The sequence below is a fragment of the Volvox carteri genome (assembly GCF_000143455.1).
Source record: "Volvox carteri f. nagariensis unplaced genomic scaffold VOLCAscaffold_4, whole genome shotgun sequence".
NCBI lineage: Eukaryota > Viridiplantae > Chlorophyta > Chlorophyceae > Chlamydomonadales > Volvocaceae > Volvox > Volvox carteri.
Window position 1 is genome coordinate 1,012,235 of NW_003307547.1, and position 24,688 is coordinate 1,036,922.

General features: G+C 54.5%; 6 protein-coding genes across 6 annotated transcripts in view; 3 read left to right on the forward strand and 3 right to left on the reverse strand.

The window, feature by feature from the left end:
* VOLCADRAFT_86996 (uncharacterized protein) overlaps positions 1-779 on the forward strand; it is a gene marked incomplete at both ends in the record, with an annotated part of 4,961 nt that extends 4,182 nt beyond the window's left edge. The window contains one exon of the mRNA XM_002946688.1: positions 66-779. Coding sequence (XP_002946734.1) covers positions 66-779 — 714 coding nt within the window. The remainder of the gene's footprint in view (positions 1-65) is intronic.
* A 199-nt stretch (positions 780-978) lies between these two features.
* Positions 979-4,003, reverse strand: VOLCADRAFT_86997 (uncharacterized protein; the record flags this gene model as incomplete). Its single annotated transcript, XM_002946871.1, has 4 exons — positions 979-1,312; positions 1,643-1,731; positions 2,456-3,619; positions 3,836-4,003. 4 exons carry the CDS (start codon positions 4,001-4,003, stop codon positions 979-981), a joined length of 1,755 nt encoding a protein of 584 aa, XP_002946917.1.
* A 1,033-nt stretch (positions 4,004-5,036) lies between these two features.
* On the forward strand, positions 5,037-9,515 carry VOLCADRAFT_120369 (uncharacterized protein; the record flags this gene model as incomplete). Its single annotated transcript, XM_002946689.1, has 10 exons — positions 5,037-5,344; positions 5,510-5,748; positions 6,077-6,216; positions 6,538-6,710; positions 7,145-7,273; positions 7,499-7,615; positions 7,863-8,136; positions 8,353-8,736; positions 8,821-8,919; positions 9,005-9,515. 10 exons carry the CDS (start codon positions 5,037-5,039, stop codon positions 9,191-9,193), a joined length of 2,052 nt encoding a protein of 683 aa, XP_002946735.1. The 3' UTR covers positions 9,194-9,515.
* Positions 9,516-12,157: 2,642 nt separating this feature from the next.
* On the forward strand, positions 12,158-13,021 carry VOLCADRAFT_56153 (uncharacterized protein; the record flags this gene model as incomplete). Its single annotated transcript, XM_002946690.1, has 3 exons — positions 12,158-12,292; positions 12,425-12,616; positions 12,665-13,021. Coding segments are annotated over 3 exons (684 nt in total), but the record flags the coding sequence as incomplete, so codon positions are not given.
* A 1,922-nt stretch (positions 13,022-14,943) lies between these two features.
* On the reverse strand, positions 14,944-19,332 carry VOLCADRAFT_103165 (uncharacterized protein). The gene is made up of 13 exons (XM_002946872.1): positions 19,141-19,332; positions 18,928-19,043; positions 18,739-18,859; positions 18,462-18,614; positions 18,121-18,261; positions 17,588-17,880; positions 17,263-17,365; positions 17,033-17,163; positions 16,691-16,835; positions 16,204-16,429; positions 15,779-16,035; positions 15,530-15,679; positions 14,944-15,459 (listed from the first exon to the last, which is right to left on the reverse strand). The coding sequence occupies exons 1-13, from the start codon at positions 19,315-19,317 to the stop codon at positions 15,244-15,246; spliced, it is 2,229 nt and encodes a 742-aa protein (XP_002946918.1). The 5' UTR covers positions 19,318-19,332; the 3' UTR covers positions 14,944-15,243.
* A 1,563-nt stretch (positions 19,333-20,895) lies between these two features.
* Positions 20,896-24,052, reverse strand: VOLCADRAFT_103166 (uncharacterized protein; the record flags this gene model as incomplete). Its single annotated transcript, XM_002946873.1, has 7 exons — positions 23,698-24,052; positions 23,493-23,560; positions 22,971-23,041; positions 22,392-22,587; positions 21,662-21,901; positions 21,298-21,364; positions 20,896-21,044 (listed from the first exon to the last, which is right to left on the reverse strand). The coding sequence occupies exons 1-7, from the start codon at positions 24,044-24,046 to the stop codon at positions 20,896-20,898; spliced, it is 1,140 nt and encodes a 379-aa protein (XP_002946919.1). The 5' UTR covers positions 24,047-24,052.
* Positions 24,053-24,688: the final 636 nt, after the last annotated feature.

Below are 24,688 nucleotides of genomic sequence, written 5' to 3' on the forward strand. Positions count from 1 at the left end.
CGCCCCAACCATTTGGCAACACCCCCGCATCAGCTGCTGTGCCCGTAGTGGTTTCGCGTCCGCAGCTACTCGTCGCAATCAGCTCGGCGCCGACACAGGGAGCTGTGACTGAGGCGAGAGCGCCCCTTGCATGCAGCAAGAAAGAGGCAACGATAGCCAACGTGCTCAACCTAACCCACGAAAATTCTGACGTGACCGTCGCCAATGAGGCGGGTCAGGTCAAATGGGCATGGCAGACCGACGCCAAGGGTAAGCCTGGCCCGGGGCGGCTGGATACCACGGTGGCGGTGCCGCCTTCGCCCAGCAGCTGCAACAATAGCAGTGGCAGCCCTTGGGCGTCCCCTGCCGCAGCTAGTGCAGTTGTCCGTGACTCAGGCGCCGAGTGGGCCCTTCAACAGCTCCCGCCGCCCCAATGGCAGAGGCATGGACAGGTGCCCGCAGGAACGCACGCAAACAAGCTGCAACATGAGCGGCCAAAGCAGAATGCCGAGGGAAAGCCCCCTCTCCCTCAGCCGCAACAGCAAAGTTGTCAGTATGCGGACGGGCGACGGCAGTCCGACTGCATGATTGCGGATAGACCGGCGACGGACGCGGGAGCTGACACAAATCCCTATGCGATCAGCGCTGGAGGTGTTTCAGCTCAGGAGCAAAATCAGCTGCGTGCCACCAGCGCAACCGAGGGTGGTGGGCAGCCCAATTCCAAGGCACTGGCGCTGCTGCGCCTAAAGCAGCAGAGCATTATGCGCCACAATGCCCATGTTAGCACTATTAACGAGTGAGTGGGGCTGGCTATATATTTGCAGGCAAGGTAATTTTACCTATGGGTATGGCATTTGTTCAATTGTGTAATAGAAATGTTGTTTACTATGTGCAGGCCACAATGTCCTAGCGTTGGCGCCTCTAATATTATTTACATTTATGTGTGTATGCATGTATGTACTAATATCTATCTATAATATATTTATATTATAGATATATTCAATACGCATTAGGAAGGTTGTGACCCTGTTCCCGCCCGGGACCTCGTACAGGTTGACCGGACAGCCTAAAGTGGTAGATGAGCAGGAACAGCAGGGTCCACCTCTCATCCAGCAGGCCTCCCGAGGACGGTCGAATAGTGCTAGTATGCAGCGGCAGCAGCGGCAGCCTCCGCGCCAGGCCTCCGCCTCGCGTGCGCTGTACGTACCTGAGCAGGGAGACGCCAGGCAGCACGTGTCTAAGGCAGGCGTGCCAGAAGTGGATGACGTCGAGACGGGCGATGTCGACGGAGTCGGATTCCAGGTACAGCCGAAGCCGTTCCTCCGGCGTCGGTCTGCGAAAGTCGAAGCGCGGAAAGTCGACTGGTCATACGTAAAGCCACGAACAAACAGCAGGTATGATGTAATTAAGGCGTCGGGGCTAGTGCAGGAGTGCTTGATTGGAATGTATTGCCGCGAGCTAGTCAGGTTCTTGGGTATTGGAGCAACTGGTGCTCACATGATTGCAGGAACCCGGACTATTACGGCGATCAGAATAGTCCTGATGCCGTATTAAAGGCGCGCGCGAGTCCGCTGGCATCTCCCGGGGGTGGGGTTACCAAGCCGCCTTTAAACATAAACGTGGGCGCACGCGCAAAGCAGCCCGGGGTCAAGCTGCCACTGACCCCAACTGAAGGGGAGCGAACTCCGCCCGGCGTACCGACAAAGCGCCGCTTGAGCAACATACCGCCAGCACCAGGCGGAGCACCGTGCGCTGGAGCCACAGTTGAGGAGAGGCGAGGTCCAGCTCTTGGGCCAGGGCGCGCTGCCAGCGGAGCACTGTCGCCGCTCGATGATTTGCTTGCTCACGTCAACACACTTCTGCGGGACTTTGACAAAATTGTGCTATGAAGCTGCTGTGCAGCGCTACATTGTATGACGATGGAAATATAAAGCCTCTCCTGCTGTATGCTGGCTAAGCGCTCTGTACATACGAACACCTGAAGACCAAGCGTGCGGACGTTGTGACGGTTTCTGACGGTTAATTTCAGGCTTAGGCTGACTGTTAGCTTTTAGGTGTCACTGTAGTCTGTCTCCATGCATACCACTTGACAGCATGGGGCGGTCCTCATTAATTGAAGCATATGGTTTGACATGCAATTCTGTCCCAAGGAACGGGGTGTGCTTTGTGATAAGTCAAGCTTTTTGGGCTGAGGAGTGTCGGGGTGCACTGATGGCTTCTTGTCCGTGTGTGGGGCACTAGTCTCCGAATGCGCCCTTGTCGTATTGCACGGGCCGGGGCAGGGTGTCACACAATTGCGCACATTTCGTGGTAAAACCATGTCCCACCCGGTTCTCCTATGGGTATGAAGCGACCCATACCACCGGGATGAATAAATAGCATTGAAGCATATGCAATCCATGTGGGCCCGTGATCCAACTTGTTGCCACCTTCGTCATCCTGCCGTCTATAGCTTGCGAGCGCAAAACATGCTGACCTCACGTCCATCGGAAATCGGCGCGACATCGTCACGGAAAACCTTGAAGCCTTGCTTATGCCCAAAGAAGCTTGTGGCCAGCTCGTCAGCCTGTAGCACGTGTTCCCGGCCCTGTGGCCGCCCAAACGCGCGCAATCCCGGTCCATCCACAAACGTCGAAAACAAGATGAAGCCGCCCGGCTTTAGCAGACCTGCCATATTTTGTAGGAACGAACGCTCCAGGAAACGGAAGCACACAACCAAGTCAAAGCATCCTAGTGTCGAAAGCTCCAATGCCTCCCTCGAACCGCCATTACCACCAGCCTTTGCGGCAATGTTTCTGGGCGTCTTGCTTGCCTTGCACGGGGACTTGAATTCGCCATGTGCCTGGGGCCCTTCCCCCATCTGCTCCTGCTGCATACCGACCAGGTAGCGCCGCAGGAGCTGCAGCTGGCCCGCATCCGCAGCCGGCAATGGCAGCATCCACAGCTCGCCAGTGCCGGGGCCAATCTGTGCCAAATGCAGTTGTACGCCACCTGGCCCGGCCGATACCTCCCCCAAAGCCAGTATCTCAGCAGCCCGCTGCAGGGCGCCATGCCACGAATCGAGACCGACGCATTCCCATGACACCTGTAGAATCTTCTCCCGTCCAGTGTCGGCACCGTGGTCGTGTTCCCCCTCACCATCAGCCAAAAATGGGACGTCGGAGCTTCGCGTCGCCAACCATGCCAGGTCCCGACCGCTGCCGCATCCCACGTCCAACATCCGCAGCATCACGTTCCGCTTGTTGCGGCCATTTGCTCCCTGCCGCCCACCGTCAACGGCACCTGCCCTATCCGCTTCGCCGGCAATTGCCTGGCCTTGCTGTAGCCTGGCTTTCACCAGCAACTCCTCTATGAGGTCTATCTGCTCCATTAGGAGTGTGCTGGGCCGGAAAGGCCACCGCCGCTTCAGGGCCAGTGGGCAGCCTCCCTCCTCGAGCGCGCCTATATCTGCAGCCATACGCCACAGATCATCCGTAGCCTCAATGCAGAAGGCCACGCGCCACCCGCGAGACTCTAGGAATGCCGTAAGTTGAATATCCTCCTTAGCTCCACCGCCGGAGGCTGCACCCCGAACCATTTGCTGGACGGGTGGGCCTTCAACTACCAGAGCGAGTGGTGTGGCTCGATCGGGCAGGAGGAACTGACGAGCGCATGCATGTTTCCAGAGGGAGGAGAGAAACAAAGGGTGTTGGGTGGTGTATGTCCAATTACCCAGTACGTGGCAGGGAAAAGACGCCGAGCTCCCTCCGTGAAGGTGCACATCAGGGCGGTATAAGCACCCAAACCAGGTGTGTAACCTTTATTGGACCTACCGTGCTTCCCCCTAGTGTGGAGTATCAGGACCTCGAGGACTTACCATCCTCGGCACCAAGAACTCCAGGGGAACGCTGTAGCTCCCGCGGAGCCTTGACACCATGAACTTGCTACAGTCGCGGAGGTCAATGAGTGAGGGATGGGATACATCACCATTGCCATACAAGAGCTGCAGGACTTCTTGGGGCGGCAAGCCTTTCCGGGACTCCATGGCCTGGCCGTCAATGTTAGTCTCACTGGTTTGGGTCCGTTTCCTGAATATTATATGAACACTATCGTGAATGTGGAAAAGCCGCTCCTCAGCTTAATTCAGCAGTCCACCTAACGCCCAAAAGGGTCACCGTATTGCGTACAGGTATGGCATCTACAATCCCGTACAGCAACCGAGCTTAGGTGCGACACTAAAGGGCGCTTCGTCCGTAGAGTGGCTGTATAAAGGATCACGCTCTTACTCTGAGAGGCCTATTATGAAAGCAGGACGTTTCTTAAGTTGATGTGGTCAGCACAGTGCAGCTAGTCAGAAAGTTCCCAGCATTTCTTTTTATTGTTCCAGGAAGGCGCTCCGCTGTAAGGACCCAAGAAGCTATATGTGTGTCCAGTATGCAGTGCGTTTCGCTCATTTGACGCCCTCCCCTTCTCCGGCCCTGCGTAGCTTCTGCGCATCGGAGTCATGGCTAATCCCACGTGAGCTTCTCTTTTTCCATGAGATGCCGTAAACGTTTCTGAAATAACTGCTGAAAATTACATACACGCGTGTGCAGGGAGCAAAGCTATGGATGGAACCATGCTGGAGGCAGTCAAGGTGGCTCTCTGTTACCTTCGGGCAAGCGTCAGCCTCTCAAAGGCATCAATACCGCCCAAGCACGCTTCTGCGCTTCTGGTCCTGGGTGCCAAACCCAACCAACCGAGCAGTCCTGCTGCAAACGGCCCAGCCTTATCTGTGCTAACAGCCACTTTGTTGGCTTTGGAAACCAGGTGGACCTTATGCGGAGCACTTCGGACAACCGCAAGGCGCACCGACAGCTGCACCAGGGCATGCCCCGTGGCCTGTCTACCCACAACAGCCTCCGGCGCAATTCGGCGGACTGGGCATTGACGTGACGTCGTACCCACCGCCTGACTTGCTTCTACCACCAGCTCAGGTAGGCGGCGCCACGTCTCAGCAAGTCCCTCGGTTTCAACCACTAGAACAAATCCCACAGCCAGCGTATCCTCCACCGCCTCAGCTTCAGCCACAATACCAGATGCAACACCAGTATGTTGTGGAGGCCCCAGCACAGCTGGACAGCATGACCCGCAGTCGCAGCCGGAGCAGGGAAAGGTGCCGTGACAGCGACCGAGATCGCGATCGTGACCGCCGTGATCACGGTCGGGATCGAGATCGTGATAGGGACAGGGACCATAGTGGCCGCCTTAGGAGCAGCAGCTTGGAGCGGGATTCGGGTCGGGATCGCGAGGGCCGCCGGCTGGAGACTGGTTCGACGGATCGAGACAGGGATTTTGATAGGGACCGGGACCGAGAGAGGCGAGATGATGACCACCGTGACAACAGGTGAGGGCTTGGGGTTTGCCATCAATCCATTTTGGAAGTCATTTGCCGCGGTAATATGTGAGAACGTCCTCATCTTGGCTTTACCTAACGTGTCCTTACTAATGGACTGCATCCGTTGACGGCAGCCCAGATTGACTCAGCTCCGGTCACCTTGTGCGGCTGCAGATCAAGCCGTCGGAGTAGAAGTCCGGACCGGCGACAGCGCAGCCGCTCACGGTCGCGAACTCGATACGATAGTGATCGCGACCGATACGACAGGGACCGCGGCGGCTACGACCGTTCGCGTTGTCGCGATGAGGATCGGTTTGACAGAGATCGCAGCCGTGACGATCGAGACCGGGATCGCCGAGAAGGCCGTGATCGGTATGACAGGCGCTACAGCCGTGACGATGACGATGGTTATGGTGAGTTTCGGGTAGAATCGTGCCTGGCCACAAGTTAATTGTGCGAAGTTTCTTTATGATACCACGCATTACATAAAAGCAGCTGCTTAGGCCGTAGTGGAGTGACCACACACATCTTGCGTGTGCTGATATGCAACGATCCGGCGAGACCGTTGCGGGAAAGGCCTGGCCCGTACACGGGCCACGTAGGTCCGACACAAGATGTCAATAACGCAAAATGTTGTATACCCGGAATCCTTGGTCCTCCGTTTTTTCTAGCATTTATGAGCTTTTTACCCAACTTCGCGGTTCAGTTATACTGCGCGAATGGCTATATCTCATCGTACAGGTCGCCGGCGATATTCCTCACGCATGGATGATTTGGATGGCGGCATGGACGGCCGTCGCAGCCGTTCCGTGGATGCGGATGACGCTTTTGACACCTGGCGGAGCCGCAGGGGCCAGCCTAGCAACCTGGTGCACGTTCGGGTGAGTCCGATGGACCTTACAGGGGCCGTGCGGGCGGCGGTGAAAGGCGTTGTTATTCTGCTTTCGCCCGCTTCGGTCGCGGGAGGTACGCTGTGAACGCGGGAGGTACGCTGTGAAGCTTTAAGCAACCGTATACTTTCAGCATGGCGCAAACACCACGCCGCATGGGAGTCTGCGCTTGCTAGTGGCCTTTAAAACCTTGTGGCAGCTCAGATTTCTGCTTCGTCCATCTGCCCTTGTCAACAAGGATAGCATAGAGCTATGAATGCTTAAGCTCATAACTTTGCCCCGCTTTTGACTTATGGCGGTCATAACATGCAGAACATTCCGGAAGACCGTGACGAATCTGAGGTGCGGCAGCTGTTTGAAGGCTTCTCCGGCCTCTTGTCGGTGAGGTTGGTTCGCTCGCGCACCAGCGGCGCATCCCGTGGAAATGCCTTTGTGGAGTTCGCTACAGAGGCGGACGCAGCTGTGCTTATGGAAACGAAAGCCCGGTACGGCGCTTGGTTTGGATAGCGCTTTTTGTTCGGCTGTTTAAGTATGATTGAATCCGGACAGAGCCACCTGGCGCATATGCGTTACCTGATATGAACGTAGTGCACGCTCTCAGGGAAGGGGCAGGCATAGGCTGCAACGCCGTCACGTCATTGGATATCCAGGTTTTCCGTCCAGGAGACAGACGCCATAACCTTGCAAATCCGAACACATCGGAGGCGGAGGTTAAGGATTGGAAGGGCAATCGGGCAAGGGCAATCTTGGGCATGCGTTAAAGGAGGTGCGTCCTAGGCACGTGGGGTTTTGCTAGCTTAATGTTATTGTTTCATCTGCCATAGGAGGTTATGGCTGCAATAAATTGTTTTTGCCGATCTTTGTCCGTGTTGTCTTCACGCGGTGCACCGCGTCCGTTGCACTGCCCCGCGGCCCGCAGGCACGGCTTGCAGCTGGGGGGAAACACACTGTGGTTGGAATATGCGCACTGCGTACCTGCCATGCTGCCGCCCGCAGCCAACACGTTGGACTGGATCTGCGATATGTGCAGCGCCGTGAACTTTGCGAGGTGAGTTTTTTGGCAATGGATGGGTGTTCGTTGGGCGCATTTCGTTGGGCTCCTTGGCCAACCCTGTACTGCTTGCGGTAGTTGCATTCCGTTGACTGCTGCGCCGGTTGTTCGTAGCGTTGTCTACCTGACAATGTCGCGTGCTGGGTGCCCTGGAGACCTGTACGGCTTGGCCGATTATAGCTGTATTGTCGTCATCATCGCCAGCTGCCGACCGACTCGCAGGCGCATTGAGTGTCACAAGTGCTCGACGACGCGTCCCAGCAACCCGCAGCGCGCTGCTGCCGAGGCGCATGCGCCCTCCCCCATCCTTAAGGTGTCCAACTTGGAACCTCATCTCACGTAAGAGGGTTAAGTAATATAGGAGCAAGGGTGGAAGGGCAGGATGGAAATGCACAGACGCAGTTGGACGGCTTGCATGTGATCGAGTCCAGGATTACTGTGATTTGGTTTATACAGCAGGACAAATTGGATTGCAGGCCACACTTGTCCGGCCAGCTTTGCTGCCAGGTCTGACATGCTTTCGGTAGGGCACTTGAACACTTTGATTACGGAACTCATAACTACTCCTTCTCTTTGCCTGGCGCAGTGACGATGACCTGCGGTCACTCTTCCTAGCGCACGTGTCAGTAAAGGACGTACGGCTGGTGCTCGACAAGTATACAGGCCTGCCACGTGGATTGGCTTTCGTTGAGATGTTTAGTGTTGGCGAGGCCACTCGGGCGCTTGGGCTGCTTAATGGCGTAGTGCCGTCGGGAAGCTCGCAGCCCTTGCGGTTATGTTACGCGCGTGACAAGTTCGGCGGCACAGGTGCTGGGCCCGCTGGCACTTCGGCTGGAGCGGAAGCTTTGGAGGCCGCACAGGTAAGACTGGTAAACATCAAGCTATGGGTAATGGGTTAACAGCTGGGTCTTAGCCATTCCTAGTGCGCCCAACAGGAGCCTCAACCTGTTTGTGTATATTATGTATCTTTGCTTGAGGATGGATCTTAAGCAATTCTTCCGAACGGAGCATCTGCAATAGCTTTTCAGTGCTCTATCGTCTGCCTGTTTGCTGCGTTTATGCACCAAATTCTGCAGGCCATGTCTGCGTATAGTAACTGGGAACCGAAGGCCTTTGACGCGCGAGCGCTGGACGGCGATGCTCCAGACGGACAGCAGGAACAGCTTAACAAATCGCAGGAACAAGAGCAGGCAGGCACATCCGGGGGCTCCGCGCAGGGACAGGCGCAGGGACAGGAACAAACGCCGGCTGGTTTCGTTTACGATCCGACTTCTGGGTATTGGTATGATGCAGCAAGCGGCTATTACTACGATGCCAACACAGGCTTGTATTATCATCGGTCCACAAACCAATGGTACTCGTACGACCACGCGACCGGACAGTACGCGGCAGTGGGAGGAGGGGCGAGCACCAGCGGCGATGTCAAAGATGCCAGTGTGAGCACCAGAGCGGCGTACCAGGTGGAGACTACGGCAGCTGGAACGGCGACGGGAGCCGTGGGAAGCGCATCACGGCAACCCTCAACGGCGTCTGCTGCTGCAAAGCCTGCTCGTGCTGGGTCAGCCAAGCGTTCAAGCGCAGTCATAGGCGCGGCACCTGTCCTTAACGCACAGGGTTTACTTGCTGCAGCGGCGCTTGTTGAGGTGAGGCGATGGGGAGTATGACGCGTACTTCGTGCCAGGTGTGAGGTATTTCGGCGACAACTCTAATTTCGATGCCGCTGTGCAGGAGAGGAGCAAGATGGCCCAGAAGCAGCAGCAGGCAAAGCAGCAAGGAAAGGCGCAGACTGCCGTCAAGGCGATCATACAGCAACAATCGTCACGGCCGCAGCCCGCGGGTGCTCAGGCTGCTGCGGTGCCTGCACAAGTGCAGGGTGTGATACATCGTGGCAAGTGGGCCCAGAGGAGCCAGCAATAGACACCAGCATACCAACGAGTGCGTTAGCACCGCTGCGGGAGCGGTATATTATTGCATTCTAGAGTGTCATGCATAGCGGCCATTGAGTTTGAAGAGTCCAACGGTCATCCAGCACATCTATGGTTTTATGCCCTCAGCTTGCAGCTCGATTCATGTTGCACGAAATGCACAAGGTGTCCTCGTACTGGGGTCGACGACCCGTTTAGCTTGTGCTGAGGACTTGGAAGTGTGGTTTGTTCCTGACATCTGCTGATTTAAGGCACCGAAAGAGTTTTGGCTGTTTGTCACGAAGGTCTGACATAGACTGTAACCTGCCACATGCACACTTCTTGATATTACATTTCCAAGTAAGAAGCGGGCCCCGCGAAACACACGTCATATCCACATCATCAGCGCGGCATAAGGTTGCTCCATGCCCGGTTGGGCTGGACCAGCGTGAGGTTGGCGTGCGCCACTTGCCATAGCATGGTGACCGGTTGCGATTTTTAGACTTGCTACCCAAACGGACGGTAGGAAGACTCCTTGAGTGCTTTCAAAGGCAGAAACAGTGGCTCTGGTATAGCGTCCCATGGAACCCATTGCCACCCGTCGCATTTGTCCGGTTCCATAAGCCTGGGCTCCACATCCTGCGCATTCAGGGCACACGAACCCAGGGGACTGAAGGGGGATTTAGGAAGAAGCCGCCAGGGCGCCGATAGCGAAGTGCATGTTGTGACGCGTTGTGTGGCGTAACGAAGTCCATGATGTGAGCAGCTGTGGCAACGCTCTCTTGGTACAGCTTGGCTGTTACTTGTGCTGGTAAACTATTGTACATCATATCACAATCAGGGCAATATAGTGGGTACACCTAGGGGTAGGCGCCTCATAAGTCGGCCACCAGTCGTCGACAGACGTTTATTCTGCCGGAGCATTGCGGTTCAATAGCAGCATTTCGGCATCCCGGTCTCTGACTGGACCGAAGGCAAAAGGCTAATGTACCTGTTCTACGTCCACCCGCATAAACACCGTGACGTAATGTGTAGTCATATCGAAAACGCAGTTCACAGCGTAAGCGAAAACAGGGTCGCTGATCTCGATGCCAGTTTCCTCAGCTACCTCCCTGCACAGCATAGGCGGCGGACCATCAGCTACAATTGCGGCTTAGGAGTTGACTGGCATAGCGTTAGCCAAGCTTATGTTGGAATCCATAAAAGTAGAGACAATAATTCGATTAGGATGGCGCCACTGTTGCATCTTGCCGGAAGCACACGGAAGCACGATATCTCTCCTGGATCAGCAGTCCTTCCCACGCAAATCAGTTGGTTGTTGCATTTACTGCTGCAGACAACAAAGTGACGAAAAATAATCCTGCCTGGCAAGGATTGAATGAAACCATGTGTGCTGCTGTTCATCGAAGTCTTTGAAGTGCAAGCGTCCCCAAAAAACAGGCTCGAAGCGGTCCACTCTTCTTGGAAATAAGCTATCCCCCCCGGGTTGTCTTACCCACCACGACCCACCTGATGGCACAATGCTCGAAGCTCTCGCCCAGCTCCAGGTGTCCGCCTGCGAAAGGAAGCAGCCATCCCCTATCACGACAGCACCAACGCGCTTTAGTAAATTAACCTGAGTAGAGCTGGCTGTACTTAGCGGGACCGCACGATCAGGACCCCGTTCCCGCTTGGAGAACACCACAAGTAGCTCTCACACATGGTCGTCATGGAATCCCAGGGAAATATTCAAGCGACACAATGGCCGTCCCTACCCGGGAGTGCGTAGGTTCCGGAGCCGTGGGAGCCACGTCTACGGGGATTAGCACCGTTACGCAAGCATCTAGTGGGTTTGAAGGAACTGTAGAAGGAATGTCTGAAATGTACGCTAAAGCATGCTCGGGTGTGCGCAAAAACATAACCACATACACTGCAAGTAGAGCATTTTTATGTATCGATACTGGATGACTAGGTATCATTTCCACGTGTGGACAATGTTATACCGGTATCCTCAACCCTACCTTAGGCCAACCAGCACGCACTGCTCACGAAATATGAGGACACCAACTCCGACTTTAGGCCCCATGTTCTTTCATCCAGGAACAAATGACTCTTTGTCGAGGTTTGGATTTCTCTTTCTAGGATTTCCTGACCTGTGTAGCTAAGGCAGAGTCCCTTGCCGTTCGACTGTACTAGAGCCGTTGACATGCATCATGTAGCTGCCCAGCAAGAATTACTTTGCCAGGTTATTTATATAAAGTTGACAATTGTTGTAAGTTTCAATGTTCTATGATTAGGGAAGTCGCCTCAAACCGCTTGGTGTTGTCCACTCCGAACCCCATGCGCTCCATCCTATGGCACCGATAAGGCCAGGCAATAGGTGAGACTTATAGTAGCAGCGGGTTATTGATGAAGCAGTGATTGGTGCAGTCATTGATATCCGCGAGAATCCACTTGCAGGCTTAACGAGGAGCCGCTAGGACGAAAATCCTGTGAAACCGAATCAATTGCATCACCCTTGTCGGCAGACTGGGCACCATCGGTCACGCCTGCAACCGGGCCACCCTTCACGTTTACCCTTCCAACAGCTTCTGCATCGAACGCGTATGACAGCATCAGTTCCTTCCGTGACCTTAACAAACTCCATGAGGGCAGGTGAGGCAAGCGTAACCTAGGAGCTCCGCAACCCATGCTTACAGTGTGAGGCGGCTCGGCGTGTCCTTGTTCTCTCATTTCCTTGTAGCACCCAGCATAAGTTTTCATGACCTTGCAGGCATTCAACGGTTTGGTCTGCTGTGTGTGCTCGGACTGGCGTAACAGTAGTGATAAAGGGGTATAACAGGGATACCTTGACGCCCCGCCAATTGAGTAATGTCCGCAGAGAGATCAGCCTTTTGCAATTCTTTCGGGAAGTCGGGTGAGTTTTGGTACCCTCTGTATATTTTGTGATGCTGTTCAGACATGCCACTTGAAATTTTGTTTTTGCAGCTGCAAAGGTGTTGTTGGATTGCTGGCAGTCTTCGAAGACAAAGCATTGGTTTACCTCGTATTCGAGGCGTGCATGGGGGGTGACTTATATGCACATCTCATACGCAATCGTGGTACATTACACGAGGAGTACCTCGTAACAAAGGTAAGGGTAATTGTAGCTGACAATGGGTGGCGGTTGCTGGTCCGTGTCCGGGATACCTCGAGGGCGGATCTGTGTCCAGGAGCTGAGATACTCTCCGTTCCACGTACCCCTGACTTCCCGCCCACTCTTCAGGTTGTCTTTCCGCTGCTGTCCGTTCTGCAACAACTACACAAACTGCACATCATCCATCGAGACATTAAGCCAGAAAATATCTTCCTTACGGAGACGGGTGAAATAGCCCTGGGTGATTTCGGGCTTGCGGGTCACAAGTTCCAGGACCGGATGACGGAGCGCGTCGGCACGTTAGACTACATGGCGCCTGAAGTGCTGAGCATACCTAAGCACGATGACCACGAGGATGTCCCAGGGCAGGCATCGGATGGAGTTAAGGCATACGACGAGAAGATTGACATTTGGGCCACCGGTGTCCTTGTCTATGAACTACTTGTGGGGCGTCCTCCTTTCGAGGTTGACGACCCACAGGAAACGGCACGACTTATTTTATCTGGTCAGGCATCGGACTTCCCGGTCCACATTTCCCAGTATGCCCGTGATTTCGTAGCCCAGGCTTTGACGAAAGACGCCGACCTACGGCCGTCGGCAGAGCAGCTATTACAACACCCGTGGCTCCGTCATTACTTCGGAGGGAAGATACCGGATCCGTCAGTGGCGACGGGTGGCTTGATCACTGTTGGCGTGCTGAAATCGTGGCTGGCGGCCAGCTGGTGAGCCGTGACCGGTCTTAATTTACATGAGCATTACTGCATGTATGATGTACAGGGGCAAGGGGAGGGATTCATTATCGTACCTCAGCTCGCCGCAACTTATATTTCTGCCCTTGTAAATACTGTGTAATCCGCCAGGACCGAGCTATCCATTGCAAGCCCAGGAGTACTCAGGCCCAACGTCCCGCTGCCGAACCGCCTGCTGTTGTCACCGGCAAGTTCATTACGCAAGGCGCTGAGCACGGGCGACGACCCATGCCGGGCGGCACGCTGGGTAGGGGCTGGGCTTGGAACAGAGAGCTACGCTGCATACAATTTGGCGAGCAAAGCAGCGAAAGTTACCTTAGGTCCTGTAGCTCCTTTAACGCGTACCTTGGCGTCATATGTGGTTGTGCCTAGTTTATCTGCATTTCGAGCGCTTTGGGGAAGTGCCAAGGATGGCTGGCCAACGCTTCGTTGTATGTGCTGTAGGAAGACGACTTGAAGGTATCACCCGGACACGATCGTAGGACCTTGCCAGGGGCCACTGCTGGCGATAGCACAGCTACCTCACCCAGCAACTCGGATGTGCGGACGCAGCTGTGTGAGGCGCAATCGGAGCAGCAGGCGTCTTTGGAACGACACCTCCGAATGTCGGAGTCCGGAGAGGTGGAGACAACACTTGACCCTGATACCGGCACGGCTATTAACCGTCTGGGCGCATCGCAGTATCCCAGCCGTGACTCCTCCACCGGCTCCATGGACCAGGTGATCGCGGCGGACCGCGTGTACGTGCGCAACGACAGCGGCGCCAGCGGCAGCAGTAGCATTTCAATTGCATCTTTTGCCAGCCTGCAGAACATGCCGCAGAGCACTAGCGGGCTGGGCGAGCAGGATGAATTGGGGCTTGTGCAACGCAGTGCGAGCATTTGCCCAGCCAACATCAGCAGGATGCCAAGTGCATACACCAGCTCCACGACGCAGCTGAAACCTGTTTGGCAAAGCAGTTCTCCCATCGCCGCTGTTGGCAGCCGGAAAACGCCGGGGAAGAGTCGCTTTGCTGGTTAGACGGCCAGGCAACATGTTTCACCTAGGTTGACCGCAGGTAGACGAGCATGTTGCAAAACGCAAAGCAAGTACATTGGGTCTAAGCGCACCGGCTGGGTGGCGATTTGCCCTTTACATATGTATTCGGTGCTTACTAGCGACTCCCCATAACATGATTTGCGCCAACGCCGTGTGTCTTCGGCGCTGTGTGCGCGTCTTTGCATATAGACCTTGGTGTCTCCTGCAGGACTTGCCAATCGTAAGACCATCGGGCATGAAGTTTGCAATGTATGGGCGTAGCAGGGCATCGGTTGTGGGGATATACGAAAGCAACGGGATTTGCTGCAAGGTACATAGCTGTATCTTGATGAGCGGATTAAGCAGGCTGAGCTAGTGTACTGGAAACACTCAGGAGCATCTGGTGGGCATAGGCGCGCTGGCATTGATAGATATCAACTCAATGGCAACATGCACGTCTCATTTGGCCCTAAATTTTTCTGTGATGGCGTTCGATCTTCTTTTATTACCGACATGATCCGCTGCGTAGTTTCAGGTTCAATATTGTGGTGTGGTGTTAGTAATAACCTTGCTGGGTTATTGGCGCATGCTCTGGTAACTATTTCTGTTGTGTTACGTGCATTGTCCAATTGCGGATAATGTCGATGTTATGCATGTCATCGTAAAATGGTTAAATTTTAGAGCGATTGTTGTCAGCGTCAATCTTATTTCTCCGCGCGCTCATCAGTGCGACTTCATTTTCGGCACAACGTAGGAATGGTTTTGTTTGTTTGACCTGCCTTACATACTGTTCGCGTTGACTGGAAGCGAAACGGGTTTTTATTGTCAACATTTGTGCGCACAATGTCATAACTGCCAAACTATTTTGATATTGATACATTTCTGACGTTGAATTTACAATTGTTTAACACATGCGCATAGCTACACATTTTTTGCGCAATTTCCACGATCATATCGTGTCGTTTGAACACCAGTATATTTAGCAGGAACTTGTATATGTGTAAATATACATAAATGCGTATCTATAGCTACATCATCCTGCGGTCAAATATGGGGGCCTATTGAACAGGGAAACCTAAATCTTTATGCAACTGCCTGCATACGGTTGACCCCATCCAAAAGTTGCTCGCTGCGACTACGCCAGTCCTCTTACGCCAACCTCTGCTATCAATCAATAACAAATTAATCACGTGCCTCTCGCTCGACGACCAAAGTGCTAGTCATCCTCCAGACACCGTCCCTGCCCTGCACAACGGTGTACTCAGCGTCGTAGGTCCGTCGGCAAGTATTCACAGGCTTGCCATCAGCATCATTATGCAGGTCCGCAGATTCCTCCAGCTGCGCGTTTATACGCACAGCGGGACCAGTCTTTTGGGCCATGCGCCGCAAGCCTAGCACCTGCATGATCATGCAGCCACAGTTTACGTCGGCAGATATCCACTAGCCTCATTATGTGCAGCTATCTTACCTCGAGTCGCAGTAGCTTGAATCGCATATGCGCTCCATGGCTGCGCAGCGTGGCAACCTTGTCCAGTGTCTCACCCAGCAGCGGCTCGGCAAGCAGGACATCGAGCTGCTCCGTGGCGTGAGACGCACCCAGCGCCAGTGCCTTAGTGATCTGAGAAATGTGCAAGCCACAACGACAGAACAGTTACGTCATGCGTGCACTGAAGGTCGTTGTACTACCGTTGCCATAGGCAAAAGCAAACATCCTGACCTGCCACCGCTCGAGTAGCGTCTTGGCAACCGCCGCGTCGAACTCCTCCGGCGCGATTATTAACGGCTGCGGCGCGGCCCGCTGCCGTACCGCCGCAAGTTGCGCGCTATTGCTTTTGGCAAGCAGGCGTTGCCCTGGAGGGGTGAGGAGTCCCACGCCGACAGCCGCCAAGAGTGCAGCGCCACCAACCACCACACGGAGGAGCTTCTTCTTACGCTCAGCGAGAACCGAGCCCGTGGCTGCGTCTCCTGCCTCGCCTGCGTCCATCCAGCCCATAGTGAAGTAGGAAAGCGCTAAGATCGTCTGCTCTCAACCCAACCGACCCAGTGCTGCAGTAAAATCTCGTTTTAAGCGGCTCCGCAGCCCTAGATGAATGGACGGTGGATACGCAACGACAGCAGCAGGATGAACAGCAACAAACGCACCGGCTCCGGAGCTGCCCGCCGTCGCCAGCAGTCCCGCCGCCGCAGCCTTCCGCAGACCGCGCTTAATAGATGTGAAGGCCTCGCTTAGGGTCTCCGCCAGTTGACCCCCGCTCTTTGCATCGTATACGGTCAGCAGAGTCTCCACGCGCGTGTCGTCAAAATACTTGACAAGTGACACTGAGGGTGTCTCTGAGCCGGCGGTGTCGCGGAAGAACGGGAACGCCGCCTGGTAAAGGGATCAAACAAAGGTTACAGGACTCACATGAAGGTATCAATAGTAGCAACGGACAGCAATAAACGCGCTGGGTGGATCATGCATTCTGATGGCGATAAGAACCCATCTGACGCAAGATTTCTGGGACCCAGTGAAGAGCTCTGCCCGACGGTCATCACAGCTGGCTGTTCATGCTGATTAGTACCCTCCAGCTGGGACTGGAGGTTTCGAAGGACGCGCGCCGTAGTCTCCTGTTCAAGCCTCACGACCCACCTGTGTAAGCCACCTTTCTGTCAACATGCACAGTCCGGGCAGCAGCCCATCGTCCGAACCTGCCGACTTGCCCACCACAAAGCGATATGCATCGTGGCTCGCAGGCAGTACTCCAGAGGCTGGCTTTAAGTCTTTAAGAGAATGCCTGCACAGCCGGGAGAACAACTTGCCATTGGGCCTCTGCTGCAAGTAAAAGTTGCAATGGCCCCGAGAACAGGGCGCATAGTTGGTCCTAGCACCAAGCGTATGCGTGTTTTGTATCAATGACACACCACAATGCCGCCCAATCAATTTTCCTGGCGCGTTAACGTAGCTAGCCTCTTCGGCACCGTCTAGCCTCACCTGTCACCGCTGGCTCCCTTGCCCCTGAATCGTTCGGCTTGCTTCAGGGCCTCCGCTGCCTGATTAACGGCTCCAAGCAGTACATGGCACACGCCCTCAACCACGTGCAAGTCCGGCGTGGCTGGTAGTTGCTGCAAAGCACTCCAACGGAGGACTCGGTGAGCATTTCCAACGTTTTTTTACCTTGGCCGTTGCACTGAGAACAGGAATTATTTATGCTACATACGCACCTGCACGAGCCCGAGCCCCATCTTGATATAAGCGGGTTGGCGACATACGAACCCGTGCACGACATGCGCCACACTGACCGCTTCTAGCAGCCCTGGATAAATCCTGCAGTCGCGAGTGAAAACGCGAAGCTTGTAAGCTCAAGCTTTCTGGCACGTGTCCTGGGAAGCCTCAATAAGAATAACGTTTCAGTCCAAAACGGACGAAGACTAGACCAAAGCTATCTTTACATGGAACTGCCTGCTGCCAACCACGTTTCTAGGATGCCAAGCTGCAACTCCTGTGCAGCTAACGCAATAACATGCACTTCGTTTAAAGGTGGCCTACCATTTGTAAATGGCTGGGTCGTTGGCCACTGGCTCCCATTCAAGCAGGTGCACCACCTCCTCACACGTCAGCACGCCCATCAGGGTTTCCATGGATTCCGAGGTCACTGTAGGCCCAGCCAGCAGGCTGCTTTGGGCAGTCGTGGCCACGACCCCGCCCACGGACCCACTTACGGCGGCGCGGACACCGCCCAGTCCTAGGCCCGTTTGCGGCGGCGGTCGCAAGGCATCACGCACGACGCGAAGAGCCCGCTTGCGGGCCGCCGCTCTATCCGAACCGGTTGGCCCGCTCAGCTACGGAGCAAGACAGGGGGAAAATGCCGAGGCGACAACTCTTGGCGGTAATTGGATTGAATGGTTTGTCCCAACTTAAACCTCACGGTAATCTGAGCGGACATTACCACAGCTAAATAGGAAAACGTTCCTGCTGATACCTCAGCCGCGTTGGTGCCCAGCGCGAGACATGCATCTGTTTTACTAGTGCTTGGAGCCATGTTGGGGACATGCTCGCCTGAGCACTTTCCTGCACCTTACCAGCTCCAAAGCTCCTTGGAATTGAAGGCCCGTAAGCCCCTGCCGAATTTCGCATGCTAAAGCTGGTGCAAGGGGCGGGTCCCCTGCGGCCTCCAGTGCTTGCAAAGCAGCCTCCAAGAAATTGCAACCCTGGGCGAGCTGCTGCGGTTGCACATGCACAGTGAAACGGGTGTGGGCTCAAAAGGGTGCTTGTCCGCTATTAGGCATCAAACTCTGCTTGCTATGAGGATGAATTGTAATGAAACGCCGCATCACAGAGGTTGCTGATGTTATGGTGCCACAGTACTCTGCTTGCTACATCACTTCCATAGGAAGCGCGAGTACAGAATCACAATACTCACTTGCGAGCTTTTGCCCTCGAGGCTCTCGCCGGCCAGCCCGCAATTTGCCAACGCCATGCTGAGCAACACATCGCGCCGCACTGCCTCCGGCATATCTTCTTCGGTCCGCAATAGCTCCGCAGCAATGTCAAGTGCGAGCTGGCACTGGCCCACCTGCACGGCCATTATTTTCCGAGCTCGAATTTCTCCGTGCAAAGATGGGGCCACCCCGTGTGAAGCTAGGATCGTCTCTTGCGGCGAGGGGTGTGGACCTGCCCGACGACTCGGAGGCACGTACCTCCGTCATGAGTGCGAGCGCCCCAGGGAGCAGTTCCAATGGTAAATCCAGCTGACGGCTGTCCCGGGTACGGCCCTTGTTGGTGATTAAGTCATGGCGGACAAAGTCAAGCACCTCGAGTCTGCGGCGCGCATTTGTAAGAATAAAGTGGCATTCTATCACAACATGAGGCTGATTGTATAGACCGACCTGCCATTCACAGCACTTTCGCTGTAAGCTGCTTCCATGCCAGCGCCAACAAGCTGCTCATACACGGTGTTAAGCTCGCTGTCCTTAACCAGCTCGTCCTTACGAAGGCCCAACAGCTGCAAGAAGGCACAGATAAATTCAATTCTGGGCGTGGAAACACGATGGTATAGCGGTTTGGCCTATATCGCATTCCCCCTGATGGAGTAGACCAACCTCCTGTCCCTCGAGCGGAAGCCGAACAATTGAGTTGTGCAGGTCAATTGAGATACCCTGGCGAAAGTGCGCGATGTGGATATTCCGTTTCCGGAAGGAAGAAGGTGTGTGGCGACTAAAGCTATGTAGCTGTCGCACCGGAGCGCTGGAGCGCGCATTTAGTTTGTTCAGCAGCATGTTTGCCAAAAATCACAGCTAACAGTGGCTCTATTTTGTTTTAACAATGCGAATATACAAGGATAGATGGAGGTGGTTCCCGCCAGCATCGTACAAACGGTGCGTTCAAAAGCATGGGTTTCATTAACATTCATCCATGTTGCCGCTGAACTGCATGAGGATTGAGCTCATATCGATTGTTCAATGTATGGGTTAAGATTTGCCTAAAAACGCGCAGCGACCTTTGCTTGGAGCAACCCGAGTAACTAATTCCTAGCAAAAGATGCAAAACAGAAACTATGGAAGCAGATTCATTGCTACTGGCAACTATAATGCTGTAAGGAGTTACGCTGAATAATAAACGAAGCATGTGTGCACTTAAACGTCCCAACCTGTCCCAGGGGTCACAAGACAAAAAGGTCCGAGGTCGCCAATAATCGTCCCTACTATATCCCAGCACGTCTCTCTGTTTTGGAGCTCAGGGCAATAGACAAGGTACCGGGGGCATCAGTCCTGGCAGTCCTGGCAGTGCTGGCCTTGGAAGCAGTCAGAAGCAAGGCTGCATCTCGTATGCGGTAGGCACGTTTCTGCCGTTAGGCTTGACATACAGGCTACTGTATTCAGACTTTGATCTATAAATTTTACCAGTCCTGTAGCGAAACGGCCTAATAATAGCAATAAACTGCTTCCTAAGTAATCCATTTGAAGCTTTACCAATTACAACGACGTTCTATCAACCCATTACACAAGCTGCTCTACAGGGTACGGAATTTTTGTCCGCGTGCCAATATAATGAACCGTGTTCTCCTGTACGGTCAAAGGTTCCCAACATAGATAGATTTTGACGGGGTAGTAGCGCACAAAAATACAGCAGCAGTTTACAGCGAGCACCTGCCGCTGTTCTGGGGTGTCAGGGACTGCCGTTGTTTAGGACTGCTACGGCACAACTAAATGTTGTGCGGTCAGTCTGCATCAGGGTTTCCCCCTGGTCTGCGTGTTTGGCCGGTATAATTATATAAGATGTTGATTAACATCTTCAGAATTACAACCTTTATTGGCTTATTTCGGAGCTTTCAGTCATTCATCTCAGTTCAGGTGTTGAGGTTGGTAAACTAGCTAGGGTATATCAGCCCGCCAATACGTTTGCTCCGTCAGTCTGGAAGGGTCGGGAATGCTACGCCACACCTTGCGATCGTAACCTCCTGGTTCTGTTCGTTTCATTTCCTTTTTTCAAGGCAGGGGGCGCCCAGGGAGCGCCCAGGTCCCCTTCCAGATAGTTTCCTTACTCGGGACATCCATAGGAGTACAGGGCTCGCTTGCAGTATAATGCAACCTTGCCACTGCAGAGAACAAGGGCGATCCCATGTTGCAAAACAAGGAAAAAAATTCGCTACCGCGCGCCTTCCCCTTTCCATCATTGCACCCGACGACCTTTACCCCATTCCAAACCCTACGACAAGCTTCCTCTCGCGCCCTGCATGTAAACCAAACTGCCCAACACTCTCGCTCAGGTATCTCTCAAATGTACGAAAAATCCAGAAAAGTCACGCCAATCCAAAGCGGCGTGCTTAGCCACCACCGTGCGTCACGCCCGCGACCTTACAACCTCCACTCGTGGCTCTGCTCCAGATCATAGTCATCCTCGTACCAGGTGCTGGTCTTGTAACCACGGCGCAGGAACTGCATTGCGCTCCCCTCAGCTTCCGTTGCCAGCCCCATGGCCACAGTGAGCTCCTCCTTTACCTCACCTGAATGCAGTGGCAGGGAGCATTCAAGTCAAGATCAAGCAAGGGCATGCATTCCCTAGGAGGAGACAGTTGCCCTCATGCAAGCATCGGGAAAAGGCTGGCACAAGGCCATACTTCCCACGCGCAGACCCCATGGGCTGGTTTAGCGTTATCTTACACGGCACATGTTGTGTGACTTCACGCTGCCGGGCGAACCCCATCCGACGCTATTAAAGCTATGCACTTCTGCAGGCCGGGTTCCGCAACGACCTACCCAGATTGTAGCGAGCCCGATCCTCGGCAATGCATGCGTACTCGCCCCCGTCCTGCTTGAGCATTACCTGCAGGTTTTATGAAACGGCAAGGACGTCGGGGTTTGGCCAGGTTCGGACCTGTTCCTGCACGCGACTGAGGACACGGCAGCCAGGCACCTTAGCGGCAACATTCCCAAAGCCAAGAGGTCAACAGGTGGCGCGCTTTCAACACATGTCGCGTCATCAGAGGCGTGCAGCCTTTGGGCAGCTGCACGCAGTCAGCCCGTCACCATAGGCTGCCGCAAACGCCTCTTCCCCCTTGCTTCCGGATGCCGACCAACACGAGGCAGATCTCCTGATTCACAGCCCGTCTGCGGAACGCACCTGCCAGGGCCCTGGGTACTCCCGGAACAGCGCGCCGCTGTAGTTAACGATGAAGGGCGGCACTGGCACGGATTTTGAGTAGTCGCGGGGACGCAGGTAGAAGACGGGCCGCACTCGCGACAGGAACTGGTAGTGCATGTCCTTGGAAGGGAACGCCGGCAGCCCCAAGTCACCTCGCAGCGTGTCGAGCTCCATATTCCACAGAATGAACACCTTGTCCTGACCGCCGTCGGCGACCATCTGAAGGGGTGCAGGCCCACGGGGATAGTGTGGGTAAACACACTGGAACCCCCAAACCCGGTTTCGCAAATGCCGAGGAATAACGAAGCAGCAGTTCTTCCTCCCTCCCCGACACACACACACACACGTTGGCCAAAAGCCAGCCATGAGTCCGAGGCCCCACTTGCCTCCTCAACACTTAAAAAGAGTGAAGTTTACTCCAGGACCATTAATCCCGGCGTGTATGAAGGGGACCCCGCAATGAAAGGGTTGGGAGTCGCTATTGGTCGCAAGTGTTTCGTCCTCGCATGTCGCATGAAAACGTCTGCTGGCATGTGGTTGAATGTTCAACCAACCAATCCTCAGGCACCTCGAAGATACCATCAGACGCACATCTCGGGCTGTGCGTCTAACCGTGGCGCATGGCCACTAACCAGCAGGGCGCCACCCAGGCTGCACTCGCTAAGCCAATTGTGTTCGTCCTTATGGCTATTGCGACGATAATACTTGCCTTATCAACATATGCTCGCACGTTGAGCAACTCAATGCAGGTCGCGTTGATGAAGATGTACGTGTCCGCTTGCTCGCCGGCCTCCTTGCTGCTGGGCGCACCGCCTCCAAACAGAGCCGATAGCGGATTGGGAGGGCTACCCTCCTTGAGGTGTCCCACCGTGACACCCTCAGCCAGCTGAATGGAGTTCTTGAAGCTGCACACGCAAATGCCGGGATGGCGGGTGGAAGGGACACGGAGTATGGGCCGACGGAACGAAATTTGGAGGAGTGGTATGGCCTTGAGGAGTCATGAGCAGGTGTGAACTGCAGCAAGCACTCGCAACTGCGCGCCCGCTGTCTTTCCTGGAGCAACGATGGCCAAGAAGGCTTCGTGAGGACGGTATGTTGCAGTGCCCTGTGGATCCCCTCCTATGTATTTGGGTTAATAGTCGGCATCTTATGCAACGCCCGTTCCTGGGTGATGGTGTCCCGGGCTTATGCGTGTATGCTGCAAGGACAGCGCTGCATAAGCGCAGTTTCCGTCGTAAATGGTCGTATATACAAGCGTTGATAACCTTCCTTGCCTAGCTCTACTCACATGCGGCAGGTGCGAGCGTATTCCCCGCCATCCGGCAGCACGATGTGCACCTTGCGACCCCTGGCAGCCAACTGGGAGCAAACAGCATGGACAATGAAGCGAAGCAGAGCATAACCAAACAGGCGCCTTAAAGTCAGGGCATTGGGAGCACTCAGGGAGGGTACGGTCCTGGCATTCGGTCTTCCTCGTGTGCGTGGTCGTTCACAGCGCAGCTGCCAGCACGAGGATCTTTTACTAGCACCTGCCACTTGGATGCTTAACGTTCAACCTTTTAACTTATGACCAGGTCAACCTATGATGCAGGCCCTGGAATGGCCGTGGCGTCTCTTGTTTGCCAAGCTCACAAGCCGCAGGGCGGTTCACAAACATTAACAGGCTTCCCCCGCCGTTGAAATGCCGGGACCCCTAGCCTGTGATGGTTGTCATGCAGGCAACACTTTCGTGAAGCAGATGGAAAACCCTACGTTGCTCCGATGTGTAAGCTCTTTTGGGTATACTATATACAACGAAGCGCTGCCTCACCCGCCTAGCGCCCGCAAGCGCAAGCTGTGTGTTGGAGTCGATGAAAAGGTCCGATGACCCCTTGTAACCTGCCATGTGAGGACGCAAGCCGACGGGTTAGCTACCACAGCAACACGCCGCGCCAACAAAACTGACAAAAGCACAAAATTTTGCAGTCTGGCAACCCGTTAATTATTAAATGCCAGTTCGCAGGTGCGGCGCGTACCGTCCACATTGGTTGGCAAAGCTGGGAACTCCACCTCCAACCATTTCAGGTTATCGCCGATCGCTGACACAACGGAGTCTACCGCATCATTAACCATTTCACCGTATGATAGCGGTTTGTAGGTCATGCGCCCTGAGCGTTTGTCCAAGACCGCTCCATTGCTTGCACTTGTGATGGGTTCGTTGGCAGAAGCAAGCAAAGCGAAGCGGTCCAATTGATGCCGGCATCTCAAAGAAGTGGGTTGTGTCTGATGACATACGCGACGTCCGCGAACGAACCGAGAACAAGTTAACGAGCTGTTTGCCAGGACGCGTGCATGTCCGGCGGCAAGGCTTTGGTGATGCGACATGGTGCACAGACCTATTCAGAAAAAGATAGATAACTACAGTTGTGGATGGAAGATGGCAAGCCGAAGAGTAGTTCGAACGTCGGTTGTACAAGGTCTGTTTTGGTAAGATTACTCCCAATCTCAGTAAGCGTTTTGTGAATCCATCACAGCACATGTTCCTAATCGTCAAGACATGTCTCTAAAATTTGCGATGCTATCCGGCTTCAAGTTAGTCTTGCACCAACTAGTTGCTTCTAGCTGACAGCTGCACTAAGCTTAACTTAGATTTCCTGTCTCGTATTTTATAACGTGTACATAGCTGTATGGCGTAGGAACGAGCCGCGAGGAGTCTCGCACGTAGCGGGGGAGTGTCGGCTCCGTCTTAGGGAGCTGGAAGCTCGTTCCCACCATAGTAGTACGCATACCATACAAATGAGAGACTCGTGAGCTCTTCTACGATTGACGGCGTGTACGCAGGTGAATTTTGTTCGCGCGTGACCGCTCACCTGCCCCCGCTGGTTCCTCTCCCATAGGCAAACACGAGACACGATTCGTTTGCGTTGATTTTGTGCTGTATCCTGCAAATGCGTGTTCGCAACCCCAGGGATCCACGATTCGCCGACGCTCCTCCTTCCTGTGCCCCGGCCCACCGTTGCAAGGCGC

What these genes read in the sequence shown, in the direction of transcription:
- VOLCADRAFT_103165 (XM_002946872.1), bottom strand. Translation starts at nt 19,317, where the DNA reads ATGCTGCTGAACAAACTAAATGCGCGCTCCAGCGCTCCGGTGCGACAG. An exon ending in TTCCGCTCGAGGGACAGGAG is followed by an intron (nt 19,044 to 19,140) that starts GTTGGTCTACTC and finishes GCCTTCTTGCAG; the next exon opens with CTGTTGGGCCTTCGTAAGGA. An exon ending in CGCTCGCACTCATGACGGAG is followed by an intron (nt 18,615 to 18,738) that starts GTACGTGCCTCC and finishes ATGGCCGTGCAG; the next exon opens with GTGGGCCAGTGCCAGCTCGC.